Source organism: Salmo salar, chromosome ssa11, assembly GCF_905237065.1.
Source record: "Salmo salar chromosome ssa11, Ssal_v3.1, whole genome shotgun sequence".
NCBI lineage: Eukaryota > Metazoa > Chordata > Actinopteri > Salmoniformes > Salmonidae > Salmo > Salmo salar.
Genome location: NC_059452.1, coordinates 105,238,382 through 105,258,218, shown reverse-complemented (window position 1 = coordinate 105,258,218; position 19,837 = coordinate 105,238,382). Strand labels below are relative to the sequence as shown.

Here is a 19,837-nt window from a genome sequence, read left to right as displayed (position 1 = left end):
ACATATTACGTCAACTACCTCTACCACTGCACATTGACTCGGTAGTGGTACCCCTTGTATGTATATAGCCTTGTTATTTTACTGTGTTACTATGAACGTTTTAGCAAATTTTTGGTTAAGGGCTTGTAAGTAAGCATTTCACGGTAAAGTCTACACCTGTTGTATTCGGCCATGTGACAAATACATGTGATTTGCCTTGGCTCGGATAAGTCTACTTTATTTTAAATCAATTTACAGTTAACACACACACACACAGTACCAGACCTTGGTTCAAATACTATTTAAATTAAATTCACATACATTTTGAAGTAAGTATTCAGATATATTTTATTTGAAAATACAAGTATTGGAAAGTGTTGCTATTGTATTTGAAAATACTCCAAAAACACAGATTATTTTCAAATACAAATTAATACTCCCATGCATTTGGACCCAGGTCCTTATTAAGAGTATTTGAAATAATGTATTTGAAAATATTGTAGCGACCTTAACCCAAGAGAGGCGTGTACACGTGAGAGACTTGGGTTAGAGAAGTTTGGGGACAGGCTCTCCCGGAGGAAGTGGGGGGTGGGGTATTGTAGCGACCTGAACCGAACATCTAGCAACCTCATCAAGAGGTTCAGACCTCTTGGCATAACGGTTATGGTTAAGGTGTTTGCTTGACAGTTGTTGGGACACGAGTTCGAGTGCTGGTCGGGGCTACCCCCGAATTCGCTACAATACTTTCAAATACATCCAATTAAAGTCGTTGGTTTCAGCCACATTATTAGGAAATACTCAAAATACAGTAAATAGGTATATTTAAATAAATAATAAAATACACAAGTCTATATAGTACTATGTCTAGGGTATATGTGTTAACTTTAAAAATCAGCTTACTTCTAACCCAGTTTTACAACATTGGAGTTGTAGGTTTGGTATCAAGAATAAACCGATTAAAAATTGGGTCAAACTGGAACAACTAAAACACATTACCACTCTGGTTTTCTACGACACTAGCTAGATCTCCTCTGGATTTTCTCAAACTAGCCAGCTTCAATTAGCTTCACATTCCAGGTCGGGCTTCATCCGTAATTTAGTAGTGCTATTTTAAACGCACCAACAACAAAAAACTTGTGATTTAATAAAATATTTCTCTAATGAAGGGGAATGATGAGGCAATATTTGGCGAGAGGGAGATAATCTGATTACAAACTCGATAAATGGAGTTAGCCTGCACCAGAACAGGTTCATATTCAAGGATTCGTTGCCATAGAAATATACTTGGCTAAAAAAGGTGAGTCGTGCGACTAGTTATCCCGAGTTGAACTCAAAAGTTGACCAAAGTTGTCTCGCAGACTAATGAAACCTGATTCACAGTATTGCGGAAAAACGGACTACTCTACCACCTTCCGATGTACAACCAGGACGGATCATAAATCTGGTGATATGGATTAAACTTTACATGGATATGATGAACTCTGGTCATGTAAATTAAATCACGCGTATTACCTTTGCAGTACGATCATTTAATTTGTATCCTAAAATCCTGCAACAGACTGGCGTCCTGTCCAGAGGGTGTACGCCTGCCTACCTGTCCATCATGCTGCCTCACGCTACAGAAACGAGATACAGTGCCTTAGGAATGTATTCAGGGAACTTTAGTTTTTACACATTTTGTTACGTTACAGCCTGATTCTAAAATGTATTAAATAAAAATACATCTTCAGCAATCTACACACAATACCCCACAATGTGAAAATGGAAAAACGCGTTTAGAAATTTTTGCGAATACAAAAATACCTTATTTACATAAGTATTCAGACCCTTTTCTATGAGACTCAAAATTGAGCTCAGGTGCATCCTGTTTCCATTGATCATCCTTGAGATGTTTCTACAACTTGATTGGAGTCCACCTGTGGTAAATTCAATTGATTGGACATGATTTGGAAATGCACACACCTGTCTATATAAGGTCCCACAGCTGACAGTGCATCAGAGCAAAAACCAAGCCATGAGGTCGAAGGAATTGTCTGTAGAGCTTAGAGACAGGATTGTGTCGAGTCACAGATCTGGGGAAGGGTACCAAAACATTTCTGCAGCATTGAAGGTACCCAAGAAACCAGTCACCTCCATCATTCTTACATGGAATAAGTTTGGGACCACCAGGCCAAATTGAGCAATCGGGAGAGAAGGGCCTTGGTCAGGGAGGTGACCAAGAACCTGATGGTCACTCTGACAGAGCTCTAGAGTTCCTCTATGGAGATGGGAGAACCTTCCAGAAGGACAACCATCTCTGCAGCACTCCACCAATCAGGCCTTTATGGTAGAGTGGCCAGACGGAAGCCACTCCTCAGTAAAAGGCACATGACAGCCCGCTTGAAGTTTGCCAAAAGGCACCTAAAGGACTCAGACCATGATAAACACGATTCCCTGTTCTGATGAAACCAAGGTTAAACTCTTTGGCCTGAATGCCAAGCGTCACGTCTGGAGGAAACCTGGCACCATCCCTACGGTGAAGAATGGTGGTGGTTGCAGCATCATGCTGTGGGGATGTTTTTGAGCAGCAGGGACTGGGAGACTAGTCAATATTGAGGGAAAGATGAAGATGAGTAAAGTACAGAGAGATCCTTAATTAAAACCTGCTCCAGAGCACTCAGGACCTCAGACTGGGGTGAAGGTTCACCTTCCAACAGGACAACGACCCTAAACACACAGCCAAGACAACACAGGAGTGGCTTCAGGACAAGTCTCTGAATGTCCTTGAGTGGCCCAGCCAGAGCCCAGACTTGAACCCAATCGAACATCTCTGGAGAGACCTGAAAATAGCTGTGCAGCAACGCTCCCCATCCAACCTGACAGAGCTTGAGAGGATCTACAGAGAAGAATGGGAGAAATCTCCAAATATAGGTGTGCCAAGCTTGTAGCGTCCCAAGAAGACTGGGTGCTGTAATCGCTGCCAAAGGTGCTTCAACAAAGTACTGTAGCTCAGTTGGTAGAGCATGGCGCTTGCAACGCCAGGGTTGTGGGTTCGATTCCCACGGGGGGCCAGTATTTAAAATGCACTCTACTGTAAGTCGCTCTGGATAAGAGCGTCTGCTAAATGACTAAAATGTAAAAAAAAAAGGGTATGTTTTTGGGGTGGTTTTGCATATGAGCAAAAATGTCTATAAAACTGTTTTTGCTTTGTCTTATGGGGTAGTGTGTAGATTGCTAAACAAACAAAAAAAGTAATCCATTTTAGAATAAGGCTGTAATGTAACAAAATGTGGAAAAGTCAAGGGGTCTGAATACTTTCTGAAGGCGCTGTAGGCTCCTGCCCTATGGGCCATTCTGGTTCAGATAAGGCCACTTACTTTCCAGTTCACACAGTTCTATAGGTCTAGTATGCCTATCAATCTAGTATAACTTGGCCAATACAGGTGTCAAACCCTCAACACCAGTGTTGTAACACAGGGTCAGGAATAAGCCGATTAAAAGTTGGATCAACAAACAAACCTGACATACGGACCCTGTTGAAAAACTTTAGGAGGAAGAAAGGAAGGACAGGAGGATGTATTTCTGAAGTTTTCAAGCAGGAACACTCTACATTAAAGACCACTTCTAAGGTCTGAAAACATCTAACAAACTTTGATTTATGTAGTGAAATATCACTTTTAAAAAAAAGGTTGATAACAGATTAGTTATTGAGCTCAGCAAAGAAGAAGGGGTGACTTTTTCCTCATCACGGTTTGAGAAATCAAAAATCAACAAATCAGAAAAAGGCTAGGTCTGGTACGAAAATAGTTTATTATTAAAAACAATTTCCCTATCGCTGAAATATTGGGAGATTTTATTCCATTGTTTCTTTCTTTTAACTTAAAAATGAAACAAACTTTTCATATCCTAAAGCCTTCCTCTAACATTTACCAGTTTAAAAAAAACATTACAGCAAAAAAAGGGGCCATTTCTTTTCCTGTCGTGATACTCAAAATTAACAACATATTGAGTGGCAACTGGCAATAAAAAGCATATTTACAGCATCTAAACGCCTTCAGACCCCTCTCTTCATCCGGGTCGTATTCATTAGTGCGCACCGTAGCAAAACGCTTTTGCAGCAGAAAGCGAAAATCAGCGTTTCTTATTGGACAAGTTCAGGTAGCTCCTCCCTGTTCCAGTCCATTTTATTCCATTTGGTACCTAATGAATACAACCCTGAATTGAACTTGGTTTGTCAGTGTTTAATAACAACATTCCAGCTCCAAAAGTGGGCGTAGTTACCCAGAGGTCAGGGGTTAGAGTCAGTCAGATAAAAAAACACTAAAAACAGTCCTTTCAGTTACAGTATGAACTCCTGGCTTCTTCTCTTTACCTTGTCTGCAACAGATTGGACAAGTGAACACATCTACCACATTGCCTTGTTTGTGTCACAACTGGCACCCTATTTGGAATAGAATGCATCTGTTGTCTATTCAGAGCAGGAAGTGGAGGAGACGAGAAGAGATTATTTAGATGACCCTGTCCCAACAATACTTTCTAAAAAAAAATAAAAAAAAAAAAACGTCATTTCCTCGTCTCCTTTCCTTCATGACCACTGATGGGTGTAAGGACCGGATGGGTTTTAGTTGACATCATATTACTGCTGATGCCTAGCACATCTTCTCTCTGTAGTGTGGTCACGAAGGAGAGGAGACAAGTGAAGCAGGCCATTGAGAGACTATTAGGGAAAATATGTAGAAGTGACCTGATCCAGGATCAGATATTCAATACATCCCAAATGGCACCTTACAGTACACCGACCAGGGCCCCCAGGGGACATATCCAGTGCCTTCGGGAAAGTATTCAGACCCCTTCACTTTTTCCATTTAGATACAGCCTTATTCTAAAATTGATTAAATTGTTTTTTTTTTTAAAGATCAATCTACACACAATACCCCATAATCACAAATCAAAACGTTTATTTTTACTTTTAGCAAATATATAAAAAAATACAGAAATACCTTACTTACGTAAGTATTCAGACCCTTTGCTATGAGACTCTAAATTGAGCTCAGGTACATCCTGTTTCCATTGATCATCCTTGAGATGTTTCTACAACTTAATTGGGGATATTTTGATTGGACATGAAAAACATCCCCACATGGACAGAAATTCATTTGATTGGACGTGATATGGAAAGGCCTGTCTATATAAGGTCCCACAGTTGACAGTGCATGTCAGAGAAAAAAAAACAATCCATGAGGTCGACGGAATTGTCCATAGAGCTCCGAGACAGGATTGTGTCGAGGTACAGATCTGGGGAAGGGTAGCAAAAAATGTCTGCAGCATTGAAGGTCCCCAAGAAACCAGTAGCCTCCATCATTCTTAAATGGAAGAAGTTTGGAACCACCAAGACTCTTCCTAGAGCTGGCCGCCCGGCCAAACTGAGCAATCGGGAGAGAAGGGCCTTGGTCAGAGAGGTGACCAAGAACCCGATGGTCACTCTGACAGAGCTCCAGAGTTCCTCTGTGGAGATGGGAGAACCTTCCAGAAGGACAACCATCTCTGCAGCACTCCACCAATCAGGCCTTTATGGTAGAGCGGTCAGACTGAAGCCACTCCTCTGTGAAAGGCAAATGACAGCCCACTTGGAGTTTGCCAAAAGGCACCTAAAGACTCTCAGACCATGAGAAACAAGATGCTCTGTTCTGATGAAACCAAGGTTAAACTCTTTGGCCTGAATGCCAAGAGTCACGTCTGGAGGAAACCTGGCATCATCCCTACGGTGAAGCATGGTGGTGGCAGCATCATGCTGTGGGGATGTTTTTCAGCTGCAGCGACTGGGAGACTAGTCAGGATCGAGGGAAAGATGAACGGAGCAAAGTACAGTGAGATGCTTGATGAAAACCTGCTCCAGAGCACTCAGGACCTCAGACTGGGGCAAAGGTTCACCCTCCAAACAGGACAACGACCCTAAGCACACAGCCAAGACAACACAGGAGTGGCTTTGGGACAAGTCTCTGAATGTCCTTGAGTGGCCCAGCCAGAGCCTGGACTTGAACCCGATCAAACATCTCTGGAGAGACCTGAAAATAGCTGTGCAGCAACACTCCCCATCCAACCTGACAGAGCTTGAGAGGATCTACAGAGAAGAATGGGAGAAACTCTCCAAATACAGGTGTGCCAAGCTTGTAGCATCATACCCAAGAAGACTCAAGGCTGTAATGGCTACCAAAGGTGCTTCAACAAAGTACTGAGTAAAGGGTCTGAATACTTATGTAAAAATAAAAAACTGATATCACATTTAATGTTTGCAAACATTTCTAAAAAAAAACTGTTTTTTTGACTTTGTAATTATGGAGTATTGTCTGTAGATTTAACGGGGGGGAAACTATTTAATCAATTTTAGAATAAGGCTGTAACGTAACAAAATGTTGAAAAAGTCAAGGGGTCTGAATACTTTCCCAAATGCTCTGTATATTACCATCCCCTATGGCTAAGGTTACAACTGGAGGGATAAGGGGAATCCGATTCTATATCTGTGGTTGAGGGGCAACATCAAACTAGCCTGGTCCCAGATCCGTTTCTGCTCTTGACAACTCCATTGCTGTAAATGTCAAGCCAAACATGACAATTCCATAAAGAGTTAGTGACAGGAGTTGTCAAGAAGGCAGAAACAGACTGGCACCTAGGCTAACATAAAAAATAAAAAGGTTTCATTTGGTAGCCACTAGGCTATGACTGCCTCAGTCTCCTGTGTTTTCTCTACGGGGTGAGGTTGACTTGTAGGTTCAGATACACACGCCACCACAGGCTGTTCTGTAGCAGTCACTTCAACAGGGAGACCAGAGGGTTCTGATTCCACCTTCTGTTGGGATTGGAAGGGTTCTACGGTGGAATCTTTAGAATCTGTAGGAGGTTCTGTAGAGGGTTCTGTCGTAGCAGCAGCAACAACAGTAGTAGTAGTAGGTGGGGGGTTTTCTGTGTTGTGGTCGTCAGAGTTCCGGAGCTTGAGTTCCACGTTCTCTGGTTCTACCTCGGCTTTGTCTCCTAGTCGATCGTCTGTGTCCCAACGAGATGTCCTCTCTCTGTTCCTCGGTCGCCTCTGCCTCTCTCCCTCTCCTCCCTCACTCCTGCCACGCCCCCTCTCTCCTACCTCTCCTCTACCTCTCCCCCTCTCTCCTACCCCCCTTTCTCCTACCCCCCTTTCTCCTACCTCTCCTCTACCTCTCCCCCTCTCTCCTACCCCCCTTTCTCCTACCCCCCTTTCTCCTACCTCTCCTCTACCTCTCCCCCTCTCTCCTACCCCCCTTTCTACTACCTCTCCTCTACCTCTCCCCCTCTCTCCTACACCCCTTTCTACTACCTCTCCTCTACCTCTCCCCCTCTCTCCTACACCCCTCTCTCCTACCTCTCCTCTACCTCTCCCCCTCTCTCCTACCTCTCCTCTACCTCTCCCCCTCTCTCCCAACCCCCTTTCTCCTATCTCTCCTCTACCCCTCTCTCCTATCTCTCCTCTACCCCTCTCTCCTATCTCTCCTCTACCCCTCTCTCCTATCTCTCCTCTACCCCTCTCTCCTACACCCCTCTCTCCTACCTCTCCTCTACCTCGACCCCTCTCTCCCAAACCCCTTTCTCCTACCTCTCCTCTCCCCCTCTCCCCTACCTCTGTTCCCCTACCTCGTTCCCTCTCTCCTCCTGCACTCCTTCCGCGCTCAGTCTCTCCTCCGTCTCCTCCTCTCCCTCGCTCCCTCTCTCCATCAGGACTGCTTCGTCTCTCTCTCCAGTCCCGCCTGTCTCTATCTCTCTCCCACCCTCCCCCTCCTCTCGGCTCTCCCCCATCCTCCTGCCACCCGCCAAACCTTTCCCTTCCCTCCATCCTTTCTCCCCATCCTCCTCCGCCTTCTCTCCCTCCGTCCCCAAACCGCCTCCCCCCTCCACCAAACCTCTCCCTCTCTCTATCCCTCTCCCAGTCCCTCTCTCTCTCCCTGTCTGGATCTCTGTCCCTAAACCCAGGTCTCTCCCCCCTGAAGGGCCCCCTCCCCTCAATCTCCTCCGGCCCATCTGGCCCTCGAGGGCCCCCCCTCATGAAGGGTGGTGGGGGCCCCCCAGGGAGGGGCCCGTGGGGAGGGAAGGGACCCCTCATGGGATGGGAAGGGGGCATGCCCATCCCAAACCCCCGTGGGCCCCCGGGCGGCGGAGGAGGGCCATCGTGGTGCATCATGTGAGGGTGGGGGCCCCTGTTGGGGGGCATCATCTGGGGTGGCATGTTGTGGTGGGGGGGGCCCCGAGGGGGGTGGGGGCCATGTGGGCCACCGTGGGGAGGAGGGAAGCGCTGCATGTGAGGTGGGGGGAGGACCGGACCAGGAGAGTGGACTGGGGGGCGCTGGAGGGGGATCATGCCGGGGCGAGCCCCAAGAAGACCTCCAGACAGTGGGATGGGACCGCCTGGTGAGCCCCCTGGAGGACCAGGCACCTGGTTACCTGATGAGGGAACAGAGACAGAGAATACAGCTTTAATATACATGTTCTGATAAACATCTACCAGGTAACTACTAGTGACAGTAACATGGTCTGATAAACATCTACCAGGTAACTACTAGTGACAGTAACATGGTCTGATAAACATCTACCAGATAACTACTAGACTACTAGTGACACTAACATGGTCTGATAAACATCTACCAGGTAACTACTAGACTACTAGTGACTAACATGGTCTGATAAACATCTACCAGGTAACTACTAGTGACACTAACATGGTCTGATAAACATCTACCAGGTAACTACTAGTGACACTAACATGGTCTGATAAACATCTACCAGTTAACTACTAGACTACTAGTGACTAACATGGTCTGATAAACATCTACCAGGTAACTACTAGTGACACTAACATGGTCTGATAAACATCTACCAGTTAACTACTAGACTACTAGTGACAGTAACATGGTCTGATAAACATCTACCAGGTGACTACTAGACTACTAGTGACTAACATGGTCTGATAAACATCTACCAGGTAACTACTAGACTACTAGTGACTAACATGGTCTGATAAACATCTACCAGATAACTACTAGACTACTAGTGACTAACATGGTCTGATAAACATCTACCAGGTAACTACTAGTGACACTAACATGGTCTGATAAACATCTACCAGGTAACTACTAGTGACACTAACATGGTCTGATAAACATCTACCAGTTAACTACTAGACTACTAGTGACAGTAACATGGTCTGATAAACATCTACCAGGTAACTACTAGACTACTAGTGACTAACATGGTCTGATAAACATCTACCAGGTAACTACTAGACTACTAGTGACTAACATGGTCTGATAAACATTTACCAGGTAACTACTAGACTAGTAGAGACAGTAACATGGTCTGATAAACATCTACCAGGTAACTACTAGTGACACTAACATGGTCTGATAAACATCTACCAGGTAACTACTAGACTACTAGTGACTAACATGGTCTGATAAACATCTACCAGGTAACTACTAGACTACTAGTGACTAACATGGTCTGATAAACATCTACCAGGTAACTACTAGTGACACTAACATGGTCTGATAAACATCTACCAGGTAACTACTAGACTACTAGTGACTAACATGGTCTGATAAACATCTACCAGTTAACTACTAGACTACTAGTGACACTAACATGGTCTGATAAACATCTACCAGGTAACTACTAGACTACTAGTGACTAACATGGTCTGATAAACATCTACCAGGTAACTACTAGTGACACTAACATGGTCTGATAAACATCTACCAGGTAACTACTAGTGACACTAACATGGTCTGATAAACATCTACCAGTTAACTACTAGACTACTAGTGACAGTAACATGGTCTGATAAACATCTACCAGGTAACTACTAGACTACTAGTGACTAACATGGTCTGATAAACATTTACCAGGTAACTACTAGTGACAGTAACATGGTCTGATAAACATCTACCAGGTAACTACTAGACTACTAGTGACACTAACATGGTCTGATAAACATCTACCAGGTAACTACTAGTGACACTAACATGGTCTGATAAACATCTACCAGTTAACTACTAGACTACTAGTGACTAACATGGTCTGATAAACATCTACCAGGTAACTACTAGTGACACTAACATGGTCTGATAAACATCTACCAGTTAACTACTAGACTACTAGTGACACTAACATGGTCTGATAAACATCTACCAGTTAACTACTAGACTACTAGTGACTAACATGGTCTGATAAACATCTACCAGGTAACTACTAGTGACACTAACATGGTCTGATAAACATCTACCAGGTAACTACTAGTGACACTAACATGGTCTGATAAACATCTACCAGTTAACTACTAGACTACTAGTGACTAACATGTTCTGATAAACATCTACCAGGTAACTACTAGTGACACTAACATGGTCTGATAAACATCTACCAGTTAACTACTAGACTACTAGTGACAGTAACATGGTCTGATAAACATCTACCAGGTAACTACTAGACTACTAGTGACTAACATGGTCTGATAAACATTTACCAGGTAACTACTAGTGACAGTAACATGGTCTGATAAACATCTACCAGGTAACTACTAGACTACTAGTGACACTAACATGGTCTGATAAACATCTACCAGGTAACTACTAGTGACACTAACATGGTCTGATAAACATTTACCAGGTAACTACTAGACTACTAGTGACTAACATGGTCTGCTAAACATCTACCAGGTAACTACTAGACTACTAGTGACTAACATGGTCTGATAAACATCTACCAGGTAACTACTAGACTACTAGTGACTAACATGGTCTGATAAACATCTACCAGGTAACTACTAGTGACTAACATGGTCTGATAAACATCTACCAGGTAACTACTAGTGACACTAACATGGTCTGATAAACATTTACCAGGTAACTACTAGACTACTAGTGACAGTAACATGGTCTGATAAACATCTACCAGGTAACTACTAGACTACTAGTGACAGTAACATGGTCTGATAAACATCTACCAGGTAACTACTAGTGACACTAACATGGTCTGATAAACATCTACCAGTTAACTACTAGACTACTAGTGACTAACATGGTCTGATAAACATCTACCAGGTAACTACTAGTGACAGTAACATGGTCTGATAAACATCTACCAGTTAACTACTAGACTACTAGTGACACTAACATGGTCTGATAAACATCTACCAGGTAACTACTAGACTACTAGTGACTAACATGGTCTGATAAACATCTACCAGGTAACTACTAGTGACACTAACATGGTCTGATAAACATCTACCAGGTAACTACTAGACTACTAGTGACTAACATGGTCTGATAAACATCTACCAGGTAACTACTAGACTACTAGTGACTAACATGGTCTGATAAACATCTACCAGGTAACTACTAGTGACACTAACATGGTCTGATAAACATCTACCAGGTAACTACTAGTGACACTAACATGGTCTGATAAACATCTACCAGTTAACTACTAGACTACTAGTGACAGTAACATGGTCTGATAAACATCTACCAGGTGACTACTAGTGACTAACATGGTCTGATAAACATCTACCAGGTAACTACTAGACTACTAGTGACAGTAACATGGTCTGATAAACATCTACCAGATAACTACTAGACTACTAGTGACTAACATGGTCTGATAAACATCTACCAGGTAACTACTAGACTACTAGTGACTAACATGGTCTGATAAACATCTACCAGTTAACTACTAGACTACTAGTGACACTAACATGGTCTGATAAACATCTACCAGTTAACTACTAGACTACTAGTGACAGTAACATGGTCTGATAAACATCTACCAGGTAACTACTAGTGACTAACATGGTCTGATAAACATCTACCAGGTAACTACTAGACTACTAGTGACTAACATGGTCTGATAAACATCTACCAGATAACTACTAGTGACACTAACATGGTCTGATAAACATCTACCAGGTAACTACTAGTGACACTAACATGGTCTGATAAACATCTACCAGTTAACTACTAGACTACTAGTGACAGTAACATGGTCTGATAAACATCTACCAGGTAACTACTAGACTACTAGTGACTAACATGGCAGTCCGCTGTGCTGGTATGTGTGGTCCTTGTCTTCCACAGAGGTTCGCTCAGGACTCCATGCTGTGCAAAACACATATTTACTCCTTAACTTTTTAGTGACGGGGGCAGTATTCGGAAATTCGGATGAATGACGTGCCCAAATTAAACTGCCTACTACTCGGGCTCAGAACGTAGGATATGCATATTATTAGTAGATTTGGATAGAAAACACTCTGAAGTTTCTAAAACTGTTTGAATGATGTCTGTGAGTATAACAGAACTCATATGGCAGGCAAAAACCTGAGAAGAAATCCAACCAGGAAGTGAGTTGTAGTTCTATCTAATCCCTATTCAAACTACAGTGTCTGTGGGGTCATTTTGCACTTCCTAAGGCTTCCATTGGCTGTCAACAGCCTTTAGAAACTTGTTTAATCCGTCTACTGTTACTGGGCAGAGAATAGGAGCTCAGTCAATCAGTGGACTGCCTGGGACCAGTGAGTTGTTTACTGCGCGGGCACATTGGCACGCCTCTCCTCCTTTTTCCCTCTGTAATGAATACGCTATTGTCCGGTTGGAATATTATCAACATTTTATGTTAAAAAGACCCTAAGGATTGATTGTAAACATCGTTTGACATGTTTCTATGAACGGTAATGGAACTATTTGACTTTTCATCTCTGGTTCTGCGCTCTCGCGTTATGCCTTTGGATTAGTGACCTGAACGCGCAAAGAAAACGGAGGTATTTGGACATAAATATGGAGTATTTCGAAAAAAATAACAAAATTCTTGTGGAAGTGGGAGTCTTGGGAGTGCATTCCGACGAAGATCAGCAAAGGTAAGGGAAGATTTATAATACTAATTTAGTTGACTCCAGAACTTGGCGGGTAACTGTATAGCTTGCTTTGATGGTTGAGCTCTGTACTCAGAATATTGAAAAAAATGTGCTTTCGCCAAAAAGCTATTTTAAAATCTGACACAGCGGTTGCATTAAGGAGTAGTACATCTATAATTCTTTCAATAACTGTTGTAAAGTTTATCAACGTTTATGATGAGCATTTTTGTAAATTGATGTGCTCATTCACCGGACGTTTTGGTGGGAATACATTTTCTGAACATAACGCGCCAATGTAAAATGGGGTTTATGGATATAAATATGAACTTTATCGAACAAAACATTCATGTATTTTGTAACATTGAGTCCTGGGGGTGTCATCTGATGAAGATCATCAAAGGTTAGTGATTAATTTTAGCTGTATTTCTGGTTTTTGTGACGCCTCTCCTTGCTTGGAAAATGGCTGTGTGGTTTTTCTTGTCAAGGTGATGTCCTAACATAATCTAAATGTTTTGCTTTCGCCGTAAAGCCTTTTTGAAATCAGACACTGTGGTTAGATTAAGGAGAATCTTATCTTTAAAATGGTGTAAAATACTTGTATGTTTGAGAAATTTGAATTATGAGATTTTTGTTGTTTTGAATTTGCCGCCCTGCTATTTCACTGGCTGTACCGCGGGTGGGACGCCCTCCCCAACCTACACTCTCCGCCCTTCCCAACCTACTCTCTCCGCCCTTCCCAACCTACTCTCTCCGCCCTTCCCAACCTACTCTCTCCGCCCTCCCCAACCTACTCTCTCCGCCCTCCCCAACCTACTCTCTCCGCCCTCCCCAACCTACTCTCTCCGCCCTCCCCAACCTACTCTCTCCGCCCTCCCCAACCTACTCTCTCCGCCCTTCCCAACCTACTCTCTCCGCCCTCCCCAACCTACTCTCTCCGCCTCCCCAACCTACACTCCGCCCTTCCCAACCTACTCTCTCCGCCCTTCCCAACCTACTCTCTCCGCCCTTCCCAACCTACTCTCTCCGCCCTTCCCAACCTACTCTCTCCGCCCTCCCCAACCTACTCTCTCCGCTCTCCCCAACCTACTCTCTCCCTGCTCTCCCCAACCTACTCTCTCCCTGCTCTCCCCAACCTACTCTCTCCGCCCTCCCCAACCTACTCTCTCCGCCCTCCCCAACCTACTCTCTCCGCCCTTCCCAACCTACTCTCTCCGCCCTTCCCAACCTACTCTCTCCGCCCTTCCCAACCTACACTCTCCGCCCTTCCCAACCTACACTCTCCGCCCTTCCCAACCTACACTCTCCGCCCTCCCCAACCTACTCTCTCCGCCCTCCCCAACCTACTCTCTCCGCCCTCCCCAACCTACACTCTCCGCCCTCCCCAACCTACTCTCTCCGCCCTCCCCAACCTACTCTCTCCGCCCTCCCCAACCTACTCTCTCCGCCCTCCCCAACCTACTCTCTCCGCCCTCCCCAACCTACTCTCTCCGCCCTTCCCAACCTACTCTCTCCGCCCTTCCCAACCTACTCTGTCCGCCCTCCCCAACCTACTCTCTCCGCCCTCCCCAACCTACTCTCTCCGCCCTCCCCAACCTACTCTCTCCGCCTTTCCCAACCTACTCTGTCCGCCCTCCCCAACCTACTCTCTCCGCCCTTCCCAACCTACTCTCTCCGCCCTCCCCAACCTACACTCTCCGCCCTTCCCAACCTACACTCTCCGCCCTCCCCAACCTACACTCTCCGCCCTCCCCAACCTACTCTCTCCGCCCTTCCCAACCTACTCTCTCCGCCCTTCCCAACCTACTCTCTCCGCCCTTCCCAACCTACTCTCTCCGCCCTTCCCAACCTACTCTGTCCTCTTACTCTACAACCTTTAGTAAAGGACTATTCTACTATTATCTCTGGTTAAGGTTACAAACCCAGGCCGGCTGGATCCAGAGAAAGCTCAACTACCCCTACACCTCCTGCTGCTGAGGGAGGGGGGCCAGAGGGGCCCAGGGGCATCGACCCAGGCGGAAGGAAACCTGGCGGAGAGAGAGAGAGAGAGAGAGAGAAACAGTACTATTAGAGAGGAGAGAGAAAGACTCAGGCTTGTGAGATGGACAGCTTTATATAGATACAGTAGATAGATAGATAGATGTGTTTGAGAATGAGTGATTGAAATAGAGGGAGAGAGAAGAGAGAGAGAGCTATCTTGATAGAGAGATAGATAGAGACAGATGTTTTGATAGAGAGATGTCTTGAGAGAGAGAGAGATATCTTGATAGAGAGATAGAGACAGATGTTTTGATAGAGAGAGATCTTGATAGAGATATCGAGACAGATGTTTTGATAGAGAAAGATAGAGAGATGTTTTGATAGAGAGATGTCTTGAGAGAGAGAGAGATCTTGATAGAGATATCGAGACAGATGTTTTGATAGAGAGATAGAGACATGTTTTGATAGAGAGATGTCTTGATAGAGAGAGATCTTGATAGAGAGATATCGAGACAGATGTTTTGATAGAGAGATAGAGACATGTTTTGATAGAGAGATGTCTTGAGAGAGAGAGATCTTGATAGAGAGATATCGAGACAGAGATGTTTTGATAGAGAAAGGTTTTGATAGAGCGATATCTTGTAGTGTTACCTGGTGGCATCATCTGCATGGGGTTGAACCTTGGCCCCGGTCTCATGAAGGACGGAGGAGGTCCGGGTGGGACACCAGGGGGGAAGGAAGGGGGAGGCAGGCCCATGGGGGGACCACCAGGAGGGCCAGGGGGGAAGGAGGGGTGCTGCTGGAGAGAACCTACACCTCCCATGGACTGTACCTGTACCGGATGTACCTGGGGTAGAGGAGACCACGAGGGAGGTGCCTGTTAGACTGAGGGTTGTAGATTGACCCAAGTGGAACCCACTAAAATGGCACCCTATTCACAAAATATTGGAGAGGACTCCGGTCTAAAGTAGTGCACTATATATAGGGAATAGGGTGCCATAGGGCTCTGGTCTAAAGTAGTGCACTATATAGGGAATAGGGTACCATAGGGCTCTGGTCTAAAGTAGTGCACTCTATATAGGGAATAGGGTGCCATAGGGCTCTGGTCTAAAGTAGTGCACTATATAGGGAATAGGGTACCATAGGGCTCTGGTCTAAAGTAGTGCACTATATAGGGAATTGGGTGCCATAGGGCTCTGGTCTAAAGTAGTGCATTATACACTGCTCAAAAAAATAAAGGGAACACTTAAACAACACAATGTAACTCCAAGTCAATCACACTTCTGTGAAATCAAACTGTCCACTTAGGAAGCAACACTGATTGACAATACATTTCACATGCTGTTGTGCAAATGGAATAGACAACAGGTGGAAATTATAGGCAATAAGCAAGACACCCCCAATAAAGGAGTGGTTCTGCAGGTGGGGACCACAGACAACTTCTCAGTTCCTATGCTTCCTGGCTGATGTTTTGGTCACTTTTGAATGCTGGCGGTGCTTTCACTCTAGTGGTAGCATGAGACGGAGTCTACAACCCACACAAGTGGCTCAGGTAGTGCAGCTCATCCAGGATGGCACATCAATGCGAGCTGTGGCAAGAAGGTTTGCTGTGTCTGTCAGCGTATTGTCCAGAGCATGGAGGCGCTACCAGGAGACAGGCCAGTACATCAGGATACGTGGAGGAGGCCGTAGGAGGGCAACAACCCAGCAGCAGGACCGCTACCTCTGCCTTTGTGCAAGGAGGAGCAGGAGAAGCACTGCCAGAGCCCTGCAAAATGACCTCCAGCAGGCCACAAATGTGCATGTGTCTGCTCAAACGGTCAGAAACAGACTCCATGAGGGTGGTATGAGGGCCCGACGTCCACAGGTGGGGGTTGTGCTTACAGCCCAACACCATGCAGGACGTTTGACATTTGCCAGAGAACACCAAGATTGGCAAATTCGCCACTGGTGCCCTGTGCTCTTCACAGATGAAAGCAGGTTCACACTGAGCACATGACAGACGTGACAGAGTCTGGAGACGCCGTGGAGAACGTTCTGCTGCCTGCAACATCCTCCAGCATGACCGGTTTGGCGATAGGTCAGTCATGGTGTGGGGTGGCATTTCTTTGGGGGGCCGCACAGCCCTCCATGTGCTCGCCAGAGGTAGCCTGACTGCCATTAGGTACCGAGATGAGATCCTCAGACCCCTTGTGAGACCATATGCTGGTGCGGTTGGCCCTGGGTTCCTCCTAATGCAAGACAATGCTAGACCTCATGTGGCTGGAGTGTGTCAGCAGTTCCTGCAAGAGGAAGGCATTGATGCTATGGACTGGCCCGCCCGTTCCCCAGACCTGAATCCAATTGAGCACATCTGGGACATCATGTCTCGCTCCATCCACCAACGCCACGTTGCACCACAGACTGTCCAGGAGTTGGCTGATGCTTTAGTCCAGGTCTGGGAGGAGATCCCTCAGGAGACCATGCGCCACCTCATCAGGAGCATGCCCAGGCGTTGTAGGGAGGTCATACAGGCACGTGGAGGCCACACACACTACTGAGCCTCATTTTGACTTGTTTTAAGGACATTACATCAAAGTTGGATCAGCCTGTAGTGTGGTTTTCCACTTTAATTTTGAGTGTGACTCCAAATCCAGACCTCCATGGGTTGATTAAATTGGATTTCCATTGATTATTTTTGTGTGATTTTGTTGTCAGCACATTCAACTATGTAAAGAAAAAAGTATTTAATAAGATTATTTCTTTCATTCAGATCTAGGATGTGTTATTTAAGTGTTCCCTTTATTTTTTTGAGCAGTATATATAGGGAATAGGGTGCCATAGGACTCTGGTCTAAAGTAGTGCACTATATAGGGAATAGGGTTCCATACAGAATCTGAAAACTGTGTGAGCCCACTGAGGAAGAGCCCAGGCTTGGGAGATAAGCATAGGTATGTATAAAAAAAAGAGAACAAACTAAAATATAAAGTAAAAATACCGGAGTGGCTACAGGTGCGGTCCCAGCTGTGTCCTCCACCGTGGCTAACGGCTCAGAGCGGCCATTTTGTCTGAACTCCTCTGGTGTCTCCTGGTTGTTCTGAACACTCCTCCACTCTGTCAAACAAGGGACACCTGGTCAGACTGTGTGTGTGTGTCTATGTGTGAGAGAGCATTGAACCGCAAGGCAAAACTTGTCTGCCGTTTTGGCCCCGTAGCCGCCACGTTGTAGCAGCGTGAAAAACACACCTGTAAACAGGTGCAGATAATCTGTGTGAGAATGAAGTCTTGCATCACGTTCATCTCGATATCTGTGGTGCTGCTCGTCATGTCGCTGAGTCTTAAGACTGCTGTGTATAAGCTTGCAGGAAGGTGTGTTCGGTTTTGTGTTTACCTGGGGGTGCGTTCAGCAGGACCCAACGTTTTGGAACGTTCAGATAGAAATAGACACCACGTAGACATGTAAAATAAGGAATCATTTTGGTTCTATTTGTGGTATTTCTATCTGTAAAATTCCAGAACATTTTAGTACCGAACATGGCCCAGGTGTGTGTTATTACCTGGGTTCAGTGTGTCTGGGTCCAGTGTGTCTGGGTCCAGTGTGTGTTATTACCTGGGTCCAGTGTGTCTGGGTCCAGTGTGTGTTATTACCTGGGTCCAGTGTGTGTTATTACCTGGGTCCAGTGTGTGTTATTACCTGGGTCCAGTGTGTGTTATTACCTGGGTCCAGTGGGTCTGGGTCCAGTGTGTGTTATTACCTGGGTCCAGTGTGTGTTATTACCTGGGTCCAGTGTGTCTGGGTCCAGTGTGTCTGGGTCCAGTGTGTGTTATTACCTGGGTCCAGTGTGTGTTATTACCTGGGTCCAGTGTGTGTTATTGTCTGGGTCCAGTGTGTCTGGGTCCAGTGTGTGTTATTACCTGGGTCCAGTGTGTCTGGGTCCAGTGTGTGTTATTACCTGGGTCCAGTGTGTGTTATTACCTGGGTCCAGTGTGTCTGGGTCCAGTGTGTGTTATTGCCTGGGTCCAGTGTGTGTTATTACCTGGGTCCAGTGGGTCTGGGTCCAGTGTGTGTTATTACCTGGGTCCAGTGTATCTGGGTCGGAGTGTGTGTTATTACCTGGGTCCAGTGTGTGTTATTACCTGGGTTCAGTGTGTGTGGGTCCAGTGTGTGTTATTACCTGGGTCCAGTGTGTTTTATTGTCTGGGTCCAGTGTGTCTGGGTCCAGTGTGTGTTATTACCTGGGTCCAGTGTGTTTTATTACCTGGGTCCAGTGTGTCTGGGTGCAGTGTGTGTTATTACCTGGGTCCAGTGTGTCTGGGTCCAGTGTGTCTGGGTCCAGTGTGTCTGGGTCAGGTGTGTTTTATTACCTGGGTCCAGTGTGTCTGGGTCCAGTGTGTGTTATTACCTGGGTCCAGTGTGTCTGGGTCCAGTGTGTCTGGGTCCAGTGTGTCTGGGTCCAGTGTGAGTTATTACCTGGGTCCAGTGTGTCTGGGTCCAGTGTGTGTTATTACCTGGGTTCAGTGTGTGTGGGTCCAGTGTGTGTCATTACCTGGGTCCAGTGTGTTTTATTGTCTGGGTCCAGTGTGTCTGGGTCCAGTGTGTCTGGGTCCAGTGTGTGTTATTACCTGGGTCCAGTGTGTTTTATTACCTGGGTCCAGTGTGTCTGGGTGCAGTGTGTCTGGGTGCAGTGTGTGTTATTACCTGGGTCCAGTGTGTCTGGGTCCAGTGTGTGTTATTACCTGGGTCCAGTGTGTCTGGGTCCAGTGTGTGTTATTACCTGGGTCCAGTGTGTCTGGGTCCAGTGTGTCTGGGTCCAGTGTGAGTTATTACCTGGGTCCAGTGTGTCTGGGTCCAGTGTGTGTGGGTTCAGTGTGTGTTATTACCTGGGTCTAGTGTGTGTTATTACCTGGGTCCAGTGTGTCTGGGTCCAGTGTGTCTGGGTTCAGTGTGTGTTATTACCTGGGTCCAGTGTGTGTTATTACCTGGGTCCATTGTGTTTTATA

The 19,837-nt window shown here is 45.6% G+C and overlaps 1 protein-coding gene and 1 long non-coding RNA gene across 2 annotated transcripts in view; one reads left to right on the top strand and one right to left on the bottom strand.

Moving 5' to 3' along the window:
* Nucleotides 1-6,728: 6,728 nt before the first annotated feature.
* scaf4a (SR-related CTD-associated factor 4a) overlaps nucleotides 6,729-19,837 on the bottom strand; it is a 54,466-nt gene continuing 41,357 nt past the window's right edge. The window contains exons 16-21 of the mRNA XM_045688908.1: nucleotides 17,835-17,950; nucleotides 15,509-15,704; nucleotides 14,800-14,904; nucleotides 12,063-12,128; nucleotides 7,884-8,421; nucleotides 6,729-6,768 (exon numbers count right to left, since the gene is read on the bottom strand). Of these exons, the coding sequence (XP_045544864.1) occupies nucleotides 6,729-6,768; nucleotides 7,884-8,421; nucleotides 12,063-12,128; nucleotides 14,800-14,904; nucleotides 15,509-15,704; nucleotides 17,835-17,950 (1,061 nt within the window). The remainder of the gene's footprint in view (nucleotides 6,769-7,883; nucleotides 8,422-12,062; nucleotides 12,129-14,799; nucleotides 14,905-15,508; nucleotides 15,705-17,834; nucleotides 17,951-19,837) is intronic.
* LOC123725212 (uncharacterized) lies at nucleotides 10,189-10,694 on the top strand. The gene is made up of 3 exons (XR_006757731.1): nucleotides 10,189-10,261; nucleotides 10,400-10,451; nucleotides 10,642-10,694. It is a non-coding gene; the product is annotated as an uncharacterized lncRNA (long non-coding RNA).